The following is a 12,622-nucleotide window of genomic DNA, read 5'->3' on the forward strand; positions in this document are numbered from 1 at the left end:
ATTTATATATATATATATTTATATATATATATATTTATATATATATATATATATATATATATATATATATATATATATATTGCATTTATTTATCTTGGGAACCTTGTTTGATGCAGCCGTTTTATTCTTTGTGTGTTTGTGCGTATGTTCTAGACACTTCAAGCTTCGTAGATCGTCTGTTTGAGGTTCTTAATAGCAAATCATACTTGCCTCAAGCACCATGTGTGCAACCAGATGTGCCGAAGGTCGAGTTGGCACCTGCACGTGTGGAAAAGGATGATAAGAAGGAGGAGGTAAGTTTCATTGGACAGTTGCACATGACCTCCCATCTATATATTAATACTGAAGGGCCAATTTTGTGCTCCTCCAAGCGGTCGCGTCACGTTTTTCTCGGTACTGTGACCTGGACTGAAAGACACTTCATACCTGTAAGAGTGCATCACACATAGTGGCAATAGTCAACCTTCAACTCTGAAGCAGAATAAACACTTTTCGTCGAGATGGGGGCGAGAAGTGAAGAGGCGGGGGCGGGGGATGAAGAGACGGGGGCAGGGAGTGAAGAGGCGGGGGTCAAGGTAAGCAAATTTTTGGGCGGGGGTAAGCAAATTGAAAGCGGGAAACGGGGGGAAATGGGGCGGGGGATGAGGTGAATTAGGCGGGGTTGAGTGGACAGGGGGACGGGGGCCCACGAGCAAGTGGGGCGGGGGTCGGGGAGTGAAGAGGCGTGGCCGGGGTAATTAAATTTTGGGCGGGGGTAAGCAAATTGAAGGTGGGGGGGAATGGGGCAGGGGCGGGGATAAGTAGGCGGGGGCAAGCACGCCCTGTCCAGTCCATGTCCCTCAAGTGTGGGTGAGCTGGTGAGGGTGGTTGAATGAACGGAATCCGTCTGTGACGGGGCTTCGGCTAGATTATTTTTATTTTTCTTTTACATGAGATGATATTTTTATTTTTTACATGAGAAACTTTACATATTTTTTACATGAGAAAAATAGATTATTTTTCTCATGTCAAAGCTGAAATAGTTCAAATTGCCTTGTTTTCTGACAAACCGAGCATGCTGCAAATTTTAAGCTATCGGACAAGTGTGGAGGTGGGGGAAATCATGAGAATTTGATCAGTGAGTTCTTGTGTTCGTGTTCTCCTTTGAGTAATGGCCATTGTGCCGCAACATTTTTGTTTCTCTCGAAACAACCATGAAACTGCACCTGTATTGTTATCCTTCATAAAAACTTGATGCTCTTCCACATACTGTTGACGTATGAATCCATGTGTGAAATCCATCGTAACAAACATGCTCGTCTTTCTATTCAGGTTTGTAGCTATAACCCTTGGTGTGCATTATATGTTAGTTGTAATGAGCATTATTATTGTATGAGGTGTGGGAAAATTATAATGCTCCTTCATGTCCTTCATTCATCAAGGTTCTCTCCCTAGTTTACATTCTGCTTCAGAAATAATTAATTGGTTTGAGTGTTGGTCAATCCAAAATGAAATGATCTCTTTAACTCTTCAGAAAATCACAAGATGATACCTTTTTAAGGCCATCAGATTTTTAGGTCAAAATGCTTTAAAACTGAGATGTTTCCTCAACTACAAGATGGCCGTTAAAGACGCTCTCAAAAGAGAATTGACTGCTTCTCCCTTGAAGCTCATTATGTCCCCGTTCTGTTCTTGCGTATGGCAGCTTGGCTGCCGGGTAGCTATCATTTTTTTGGAAGCGCGGCTGTGCCCCTCCACCAATACACTGGTACTCATTTCGCCAAGCTTGGAAGGATGACAGGCTGAGTCAACCCCACCTGGTGTTAATCCAGCAGCCAACGGGTCTCAAACTCAGGACCCTAAGATGTCAAGCCAGCCACCCTAACCATTAAGCGAACACCAGGCTTGATGTCCCTGTGACCGATGAAAGTTGCAGAATTGCTGTTGATATGGCTAGGAAAAATATAATAAGCTCACTCCATTTAATGTGAAGGCCCCATCCATTGGTGATACTCTGTGTGCACACATCTGATATTCATTTTATTGCATGTTTTGCTCATTTCGTTTTTTTATAATCCGTGTCTTCTGCATATATTTGTTATTCCCCACAAGGCCTCCCTCTCCCCCTCCCTCCAGTTATTCCAAGCCGATTGTCATGGCATTCCCTACTGGCCAATTTTCAAGTGGTGGTTCATCATACTCCTTGTTTACTGTGGGAGTACCCAGGATTAACAACCATCAAATCCCTGTTGGATAAATTATCCAAGTTGCCTATCTAGATTTTTGTTTGCCTGAGGCAGCATTACTGGTGCGGTATTGCTGAAACGGCAGAGGCCTTTTGCGGATTTCCTTAATAGAAATGTTTAGAATCCAACTGTTACATAAGGTGGGTGTCCTGTTGCCATCACTGATTTTGGCAAATGTTTCAGCTAAATCCAACCGAGTTTGAACTGCTGTTTGAGTATCACAAAAGGCATGTGTATATGACTTGTGTTCACCTGTGTGTGGGTCACAGCAGCAACAACAGCTCGTACTGCCCCAACCTCAGGAAGACGATCGTGATGGTAGGAGATTAGGGGGTGCACATCGGAAGAGCCACAGTCCCAAGCAATTGCTTGGAACAGTACCCCGAGACAACCGGTTTGTAGCGTACCCGATGGTCTCGTGAAATGTGCATACCATCCCCGTGCCTTTTACTCCTTTCATTTTTTTGGAGGTTCGTGTGTGACAGATGATCAAATATCGATGCCAAAATATCAGTTTGGTACTTTTGCCGTAAAATCAAATGAGAAAATGAAACACAAGAAAGTGCAGTTTTCTATGCAAAGTAACAATCAAGTGATGGTCTCATGTTAGATACTGGGCTGGCATTCCAGAGGTTGTGGGTCCCAAACTGACTGAAAGCAACATTATTATTATAGATTTGCATTCTAATGTCTATTTTAAGCTTCCCTGTGTAAAAACTACCATGTTGAAATCATATTGTCAAAACAAAACGACTTATCTGGCTTGCTAATGACCTTCAGCAAAGGGATTGGGGAGTGAGCAATCTGCCTGCCCTGCTTAGTCTAGTCGACATGTGATGTCGGTGCACACTTCATACTTTGCTTCACAACTTAAAAGGATCTTGGGGTGGGAAATAAACTACCCATTAAAAAAAATAAAACTTTCTCAAAACCTGGCTTGCCAAACAAAAAGCAAATTGAGACTTCCTGTGATATAGGAAGTGGCCCGTTTACGTATCGGTTTCGTTTGTTTGAAATGGCAGGTGATCGGAATTGTACTTTTTTTTTTTTCTTTCCTCTCTTTTTGGGTATGCAGAATACGCGATGACAAGCGCAGAGATGAGCGCTCCAGACGTCGTGACTACGACCGGTTTTCCCGTGACAGTCGTGATCCGAGAGAGGTGCGGGATGGTCGGGACCGTGAGACACGTGATGAGAGGGACTGTCGTGATAGAGATCCTCGGGAGTCACGTGACGGGCGAGATCACAGGGATGGACGAAGCAGGGAATACCGGGATCGCTATGATCGAGAGAGAAGACGTGTTCGGAGTAGAACTCACAGCCGCTCACGGAGCAGGAGCTGGGAGCGGGAGCGTGCCCGTGATGGAACCAGAGAGCCAGGTAAAGATGTTGGGCGCGACCTTGCCCGAGAGGTCTGCAGGGATGTGGGAAGAGAACCGGGAAGAGATACTGGGCATGAGCCTGGAAGAGAATTGGTCCGGGAACCTGGCGTTGGAAGGGAGATTGGAAGAGATCTTGTGCGCGAACCTGGCAGGGAACAACACTCGAGGCCAAATCAAGGTTTGTTTTGTGTGTGTGTGTGTGTGTGTATATATATATATATATATATATATATATATATATATATATATATATATATATATATATATATATATATATATATATATATATATATATATATATATATATATATATATATATATATATATATATATATATACACACATACATACATTTAATTGTATTGTATTATATATGGCTTGGACGCATTGTTGTGAGCTTATGATTGGTCCTTCATCTTTTACATTTCAACAAGTTAAGAATCTTTATTTAAGATCTTGGTTTTAGATGCGTGTTGCTTTGAAAATGCAACAATTTAATTCTTCATTCATTGGCAGAGCACGAACGTGACAAAGCAAAGTACGATGCCGAGCGATCAGATGTGGTTGTAGACGGTTACGCCCCAGGCCTACTTCCTACCACATCTGCTTCAGCATTTTCCTCTGGCCTTCCACCACACACCGAGCCCCGTCCTCCATTCCATGGGCCGAGCCTGCTTCCTGCACCTCCGTTGCCCTTCAAAGGATCTATCCCACCTGGTGTCGTACCCTCCAGGCTGGTTCATCCGAGTGGACCACCACCACCGAAAGTTCGCTGCCGGGACTATGATGGTTTGTTGAATGAATAGCTTTTATTTTTATCACAAATAATTCATTTTTAGATCATCTCAGGAGAGATGACCTAATAATAACAGTGTCGAAGTCTGTCCGCCCGTCTGTACGTCCGTACGTACGTCCGTCCGTCCACAATCAAACCAAGTGGAGACAAATAACCAATAGTGGAATGGATAGAGGTCGATGAGACATGCACAACGATATAACTTTCAAGGTCGTCCAAGGTCGAGGTCAACGTCACGAGGCTGTCAAAGTTGCGAAAATCGTCGATATCAAATTGTATCTCCTCCCTCATTTATCAAGAGAAATCAAATGTTATTAGTGATTCAGATACTACGGACTATTATCTAGAACAACACGAGCCATTTTTTTGAAATTTGCTCTCGTTCCGATTTTATAGCCCTTCAAACTTCGCTCTGATTCCCCGTATGGGCCGTTCATAAAGTACATACAAAAATAAAAGTATTAACTTAAGAGCCGTAACTCTCCGAGACAAATATTACATTTAAAGCTTTTGTCAGATTTAACTAAAACAATGGAACACAAGTTTATATGCACACTTACTTCATTTATGACATTAATATTGTCTTGAATGTCAATTTGTACTTTTATTTTCATAAATGATGTGCTGTAATATTAAAAGAAAAAGGTAAATTACACCGCTAGGGACTGCATCGTCATGGCTTACAAACATCGGTTCATAAGGAACTGCTGGCTTTGCAAGCGATTAGCAATGTATGAGGGGGGTGGGTGGTTTAAAACCCGCGTACGGGCTGCGTACAGGGTTGGGTGGGTGGTACGACGGCTGCATGCATACTTGATGAAAGTGGTGTCGGACTACATGAAAGCGTTTCAGAAGATGAAGGTGAGCCTGTCGTCATCGCGAGGGGGAAAAATATCCCCGTTCACAGGAACATTTTAGACGTGATGTTGAATACGTGGACGTCAATAATTGTTCCATATTACTGTATCACCGTAGTTAATAATCACTGATGCATTTGAGATAAATCTACAGTTCGTTGTAATGTTCAAGTATTCTGATGTGATACGAGACGCATATGGGGGTGGGTGGGTGGTCACTAGCCTGCATACAGAGTGGGGTGAGTGGTTTTGAAACCCGGAAGTAGAGCGTACGTACTTAATGAACTGCCCCTATTTCCAGTCTGGCACAGAGTTACTTACTTTCGACCTCTGGCAGAGATGACCGGCACTCCTGCTCGGGGGTATTTTTTTCCAATATGAAGGATAAACCATTGTTCTTCCATTTATGAGGGTTGGTTCCATTGAAAATTGCGTTTTTGTTTGGAGCTGTGTAGTTGCACAGGGTCTCCTCCCTTTAGCTCATAGGCAGACAGAGTTGCTCACTTGCTGGTTGACTCGTTCAAAAATGCTTCTGGTTAAGTTGGTGTACAACCAGGTGGAAGACTGTTTTCATTCTGGTATTTGTATTTGGTATCTCTGGATCTCCTGAATGGTTAAAATTGTTTAGATTGTTCATCAACTGTGAGTGTTGCTGGCGGTTCTTCAGAACAATTCCATCTTTTGATGTTACCCAGGGATCCACTCTTGGTCCACTCTTGTTTTCTTTCTCTGCATCCACTAAGTACAATTTTATGGAATTTCAATATTTCCTTTCATTGTTAACACTGATGATACCCTGATCTGCATATCCAGTGAACCTGATGATGTGGCCTCTTATACAACTCTGAATTATTGTCTGAAATTCAAATATTATGTCTTTGAACTCATTCCTTTTTCCAGAACATGGCTAAAATCTCTCTGGCGATAGTCAGGGTTGATTGTCTGCACGAGAGATCATGCTAATCACTAAATAATAGACTAACATCTCAAAATCTATTACCTTTCATCTGCGCAATGTTTCCCAAATCTGATCATGCCTAAATCAAAGGATTACTGGAATTCTGATTCATGCTCTCATAACATCCTGCTTGGATTATTATGACTCACTGTTAGGTTTATCATCTGCTTTTTTTCCAAACCCTTACAACACGTTCACAAAATGGCTGCAAGACTCAAATTTGTTTGCACAACTGCAACCCTCAAAACACTTCTTTGGCCCGCAGTACACCAGTTCACAGGGTTCTTTTGTTAACATTTCCTCAATAACCTTCAAAGGCAAGCTGTCATTGCTTCGTGCTGACATTTCTCACCTCATCAAATATATGTTTTATTTGGTTAAAATTTAAAGTTGGAGAATTCATGCTCCATATAGTTCCCTCATTCCATTAGAAACAGGAAACATTCATACCAAATTTTGAGTGAATCGGAGACCATTTAGAAGTCGGTTAAAATGTTGGAATTTTATGGCCTGAGATTAATTCCATATTGTATATAATTCCATATTCTCTCTCTCTCTCTCTCTCTCTCTCTCTCTCTCTCTCTCTCTCTCTCTCTCTCTCTCTCTCTCTCTCTCTCTCTCTCTCTCTCTCTCTCTCTCTCTCTCTCTCTCTCTCTCTCTCTCTCTCTCTCTCTCTCTCTCTCTCCCTCTCCCTCTCCCTCTCCCTCTCCCTCTCCCTCTCCCTCTCCCTCTCCCTCTCCCTCTCCCTCTCCCTCTCCCTCTCCCTCTCCCTCCCCCTCCCCTCCCCTCCCCCTCCCCTCCCCTCCCCCTCCCCCTCCCCCTCCCCTCCCCCTCCCCTCCCCTCCCCCTCCCCCTCCCCTTCCTTCCTTCCTTCCTTCCTTCCTTCCTTCCTTCCTTCCTTCCTTCCTTCCTTCCTTCCTTCCTTCCTTCCTTCCTTCCTTCCTTCCTTCCTTCCTTTCTTTCCCACTCCCTCCCCCATTTCTGTCCCCCTCCTCCCCCATTTCTGTCCCCCTCCTCCCCCTTTCTTTCCCCTTTCTTTCCCCCTCCATCCCCCTTTCTTTCCCCCTCCATCCCCCCTTTCTTTCCCCCTCCATCCCCCCTTTCTTTCCCCCTCCATCCCCCTTTCTTTCCCCCTCCATCCCCCCTTTCTTTCCCCCTCCCTCCCCCTTTCCTTCCCCCTCCCTCCCCCTTTCCTTCCCCCTCCCTCCCCCTTTCCTTCCCCCTCCCTCCCTCTCTCTTTCCCCCTCTCTTCCCCCTCCCTCCCCTTTCTCTTTTGCCCTCCCTCCCCCTTCTCTTTCGCCCTCCCTCCCCTTCTCTTTCGCCCTCCCTCCCCTTTCTCTTTCGCCCTCCCTCCCCTTTCCTCTTTCGCCCTCCCTCCCCTCTCTCTTTCCGCCTCCCTCCTTCCCCTCTCTCTCTCTTCCCCCCTCCCTCCTTCCCCTCAACGGGGAGGGATCCGTTGCACCTTCTTCGGGGTGGTATTGTTACGAATCTGGAAACCATGCACACTCAACATTCAGGTCCCAAAGTTAGTTATGTCGATAAGTATGTGTACAGTTAGAATCCATCCCCTTCTGTCTAATGGGAATTACATGTGTGCTACCGGTTATTTTTTTAGCTCGGTTTTTACATCAACAACTACAACAATAACAACACCATTGCCGCCATCACCCACGTGCATTGTGTCACGTACAGGAGTGAGGTGGAGAATAGGGTGCTCCCGGTTATAGTGTCCGAGGAGCAGTCAGACGGACACGAGAACAAGTAGCAACTCTGCTTTATTGCCTGACCGGATGTACACCACGAAAACCCCTAGCGGGCGAGTCCTGATATAAAACCCAACCACGTGACTACAAGCATCCCAAAGCACTCAGCCCCCATATAGCACTCAACCCCCATACAGCACACTTCCTCCCCTTCTAAAATGGCAAAAATCAACATTCAAAATCCTCCAAGTACTGCGGCCGTCTCCTGATCCGCCCCGGCGGACAGTGCCGCCAGACGGCCCAGGCTCAGACGCCTCCTGGCTAGGTCGAGGTGACACCCTCGCCGGACTCGCCCCATCCATAACATCAAGCGCCCCCGGCCGACAAGCTTGCTCATCTCCCTCGGGCAGGACTGAATCAGGTAAACACCCCGAGTCTGCTAGCCCCGTGGGCGCCAGCGCGTCTGGCCTTGGCGATGCAACGTCTGGCCCTGGCGACATCAGAGGTGGGGGCTCCATGTCGCTCGGCACGCGGAGTGACGCTGAACAGCGATCATGCATTTAGTCCACGTGCCGCTTCCACACCTTTCCATCATCAGTCCTAACCTGGCAATTTGCCGGTCCGAGGATTACAGAAACCACGGCCGGCACCCATTTGGAATCGTGGCCATAATCACGTACCATTACCCGCTGTCCCACATCAAAACCGCGCACCAGTGTCGGGCGCGACACCACCCCAGCCACCGACCTCCCAGGGTGTAGCAAATCCAGCCGAGACCTCAATGCACGTCCATACAGACGAATGGCAGGAGTATCACTGGTGGCCGGATGAATAGCATTCCTATATTGCAGCAAAAATACATCAATCATTGTCTGCGTAGATGCACACTCCCCTCTACGCAAGGCGCGTTTCAACATTTTAACAAATGATTCCGCTTGCCCGTTCGTGGCAGGATGATATGGTGCGGACTTCAGATGTCGAATACCGTTCCGCCGCACAAAATCATCAAGCACACTGGCGACGAACTGTGGACCGTTATCAGAGACCAGAATCTCAGGTATTCCCTTGTTAGCAAAGATCGTTCGCAGCTTCTCTACCGTAATGTCTGCTGCATGACCACAACCTCCGGCCATTTGGAGAACGCATCGATCACAATCAAAAACATTTTGCCCTTACAAGGCCCAGCAAAATCCACATGGACTCTCTGCCAGGCCCTGACTGGGATCGGCCACAGCCCCGGCTCCCGACGCGGATTGTCGGCATCTGCCTGACAAGTAGTGCAATGCTTAATCATTTGTTCAATGTCTTTATCGAACCCCGGCCACCACAACAGGCTGCGAGCAAGACTCTTGGTCTTCACGACGCCAAGGTGACTGACATACAGCTCTTGCAAACAATGCTGCCTGAACTTAGGCAGGATCACCGTTCTCATTCCCCACATAATGCACCGCTGGGCCAAAGACAGCTCTGATGCTCGAGACGCGAATGGCTGAAATGCCTGTGTCGAAGGCAGATCGCTCCAATTCCCCGTAGAAATCGCGATACAGGCGAGTACTGGATCATGAGCAGATTCCACCGCGACCTGCTTGGCCGTGACCGGCCCGCTCTGGATTTGGCTCAGTGCAAACACATCAACCCGGTCGGCTGACTCAGACGATGCTGGACCCTCCGCGCAAGGCAAGCGCGAGAGACCGTCGCAGTTAGCATGCTTCCCGGTGCTCCAGAACTGGATATCGTAGCTGTAGGCAGCAAGGAACAGACACCACCGCTGTATTCGCGTAGCCGCTGCCAACGGCACCCCGCGCTCGGGTTTCAGGATGAATTGAAGCGGTTTGTGATCCGTCTGCAAGGTGAAATGCCGTCCCAGCAGGTATTGATGAAACTTCCGCAACCCCCAGACGAGGCTGAGAGCCTCGCGCTCGATCTGGGCATATTCCCGCTCTGCCGCGGACAGGGACCGGGATGCAAAACAAACAGGTCGCTCGGAACCATCGTCCATCCTGTGGGAGAGCACCGCCCCGATGCCGTATGTGGAGCTGTCGCATGCCAATAAGAGCGGACGTGCAGGCTCGTAGTGAACGAGGACCGTATCCTCTGTGAGCAGTCGCTTGACGCGGTCGAACGCCGCCTGGTGTTCAGGCCTCCACGCCCAGCGCTCGTCCTTCCTGAGCAACCGCATCAACGGCGCTAGCTGCAAGCTGAGTTCGCGCACGTATCGTTGGTAATACTGCGCCATACCAATGAAGGAGCGCAGCTGCGTCTTGTCGCGGGGTGGGGGCATGTGCTGAATCGCCTCCACCTTCCGCGGGCCTTTCAACAGCCCCTCCGGCGTGATGATGTGCCCAAGGTATTCCAACCACTGCTTGAAGAACGCGCACTTGGTCCTGTTCAAACGCAGGCCGCACGCCTCCAATTTCGTGAGCACCCGGGCAATGTAAGCCAGGTGCTCCTTCGCCATTTCCCTGCAATGAGTACGTCGTCCAGGTAGGTTTGAGCGGGCAGGCCGACGCACACCTGATCCATGGCTTTCTGCCACAAGGCTGGGGCCGAAGCAATCCCAAAACAGAGCCGGGTGTATCGATAAAGCCCCTGACATGTGTTTATTGTCAACAGGTCTCTGCTCCCGGGATCCATCTCTAGATGAAAATATGCATCACGTAGATCAAGCTTCATAAAGTACTGACTCCCTGCCAACCGTGCATATATCCCATCAATCGATGGCAGCGGATACTGCTCCACACTGAGCCCCGGGTGAACCGTGGTCTTGAAGTCCCCTCACAATCGGACGTCCCCATTCCGTTTCAGCACCGTGACGACCGGGGTGGCCCAGTCCGAGTACGGCACCCGTTCGATCACTCCACAGGCCTCCAGTCTATCCAGCTCACCCTTGATCTTGTCCCGCAGGGCACATGGAAGCGGTCTTGGCCTACAGAATCGAGGTACCACCCCCTCCTTCATGAATAGCTTGGCTTGCATGCCCTTGCGTTTTCCAAGCTCGTCGCAAAACAACCCTTGATCCTTTGCAGAATCCTCTCCAACTGATCCTTTAATCGGCTCGGAATGGGTTGTACAAGGTGAATGGCTGTCCAGTCTAGCCTGATGCGGGTCAGCCAGTCCCAACCGAGGAGAGACGGCCCCTCCCCCGCACCACATACAGCTTGAGAGCGGCGTCCTGACCTTGGTAAACAACCAACACGTCTGCCATCCCAACCGGCATTATCTTCTCGCTGGTGTATGTGTACAGCGTGAGATCCGACCTGATAAGCTTCAGACCGTTGAGTCTACGCGCAGTCTCTTCGCCTATGATCGACACAGCCGCTCCTGTAATCAATCTGAAATATGATCGGCGTCTTGTTCACCTCGATTTCCACCGTCATCGGTCGTGTCGCCGCATGACCAATTGAAAACAGGCTCATCATTGCCTGCAGGTCCCGCCCCGGGCCGCCGGGGTCGCTTCGCCCAGGCTGCAGGTCTCGCTCCGGGTCGTCGGGATCGTCCCGCACCCTGCCGTCCATGACCTTAACGGTGGCCAACGCCACTCGGTACACACGCTTCAGATGGCCCACCTTGTGACAATGTAAACACACGCTGTTCTTATATGGGCACACTCGCCGCAGGTGTCGACCTCCACACCCCCAACATGCCTGCACGTTCACCTCGCCGCCCGACCGACCGCGTTGCGACGTCTGGCCACGGTCCGCACCGAAGGTCGCTCGTGTGGCCGGTGGCGCACGGGACATCGCGTGGACTCCTGGGTCACCTGGCATGGTCTGACCGGCGATGGCTCGTACATCCCTGAGGGTCTGTTCGACAGCCGTCGCGGTTTCTACCGCCGTGCTGAACGTAATGTCCTCGCACTTCTGCCGTAGTATCGCTGAAACCATTTTCGATTCTTGCAATCCAGAAATAAAACTATCTTTGAGCCTGGCCGGACGTTCACCCGCCGTGAACTTGTAGGCGACGGCCAGATGTTTCACCTGCGTGATGCGCTCCCCCGGGCTCCTCGCCAGGTGATCGAACTCGTACCGTGCCAGCTGTGATGATTTTTCCGGCGCCGTGTGCGCCTTCATCTTCTGCAGAATGTCACCGAACGACAGCCTGGCGTCTCTCGGCTTGTCCGGTGCAACCAGGTCACCTAACAGGCGGTAATTGTCTGGTGACAGCGACGCACTCAATATCGACTTCTTCTTGCCTTCCTCCACCATGCTGTTCGTGTCAAAGTAGCACTCCAATTGCTCTGAAAACAACTCAAAGTCATCACCGATGAAAACAGGCACTTTGCCATGAGCGGTAACCCAAATCTCATCCATCGTTGCCAGTTGTAGTGTCCGAGGAGCAGTCAGACAGACACGAGAGCAAGTAGCAACTCTGCTTTATTGCCTGACCGTATGCACACTACAAAAACCCCTAGCGGGCGAGTCCTGATATAAAACCCAACCACATGACTACATGCATCCCAAAGCACTCAACCCCCATACAGCACACTCTGGCTGTTCCTTTTGGGTTCTCAGACACGCACGGTGGGAGGGTGGTCATTGCCCCTCCCACCGGACCACCCCTTGCCCAATCAGGGAAGCTATCATCTCAGGCTGGCTCTGATTTAGCCAGATGGAGTGTTCGGCCCGGCCAATCGAGAGGCCGCCACGAGTCGCCTGACAACCCACCATCCAATCAGGAGGCGAGTGGCAGGGAGAAGAAGCT

At 49.0% G+C, this 12,622-nt stretch overlaps 1 protein-coding gene across 3 annotated transcripts in view; it reads left to right on the forward strand.

The window, feature by feature from the left end:
• LOC147014471 (RNA-binding protein 26-like) overlaps positions 1 to 12,622 on the forward strand; it is a 137,319-nt gene that overhangs the window by 39,868 nt on the left and 84,829 nt on the right. For all 3 annotated transcript variants that reach the window (XM_085852424.1, XM_085852422.1, XM_085852423.1), the window contains exons 3-6: positions 154 to 293; positions 2,495 to 2,619; positions 3,301 to 3,785; positions 4,124 to 4,396. In XM_085852424.1, coding sequence (XP_085708550.1) covers positions 154 to 293; positions 2,495 to 2,619; positions 3,301 to 3,785; positions 4,124 to 4,396 — 1,023 coding nt within the window. The remainder of the gene's footprint in view (positions 1 to 153; positions 294 to 2,494; positions 2,620 to 3,300; positions 3,786 to 4,123; positions 4,397 to 12,622) is intronic.

The sequence above is a fragment of the Eptatretus burgeri genome, chromosome 13 (assembly GCF_056783735.1).
Source record: "Eptatretus burgeri isolate ZD-2024b chromosome 13, Ebu_testis_v1, whole genome shotgun sequence".
Classification (NCBI taxonomy): Eukaryota; Metazoa; Chordata; class Myxini; order Myxiniformes; family Myxinidae; genus Eptatretus; species Eptatretus burgeri.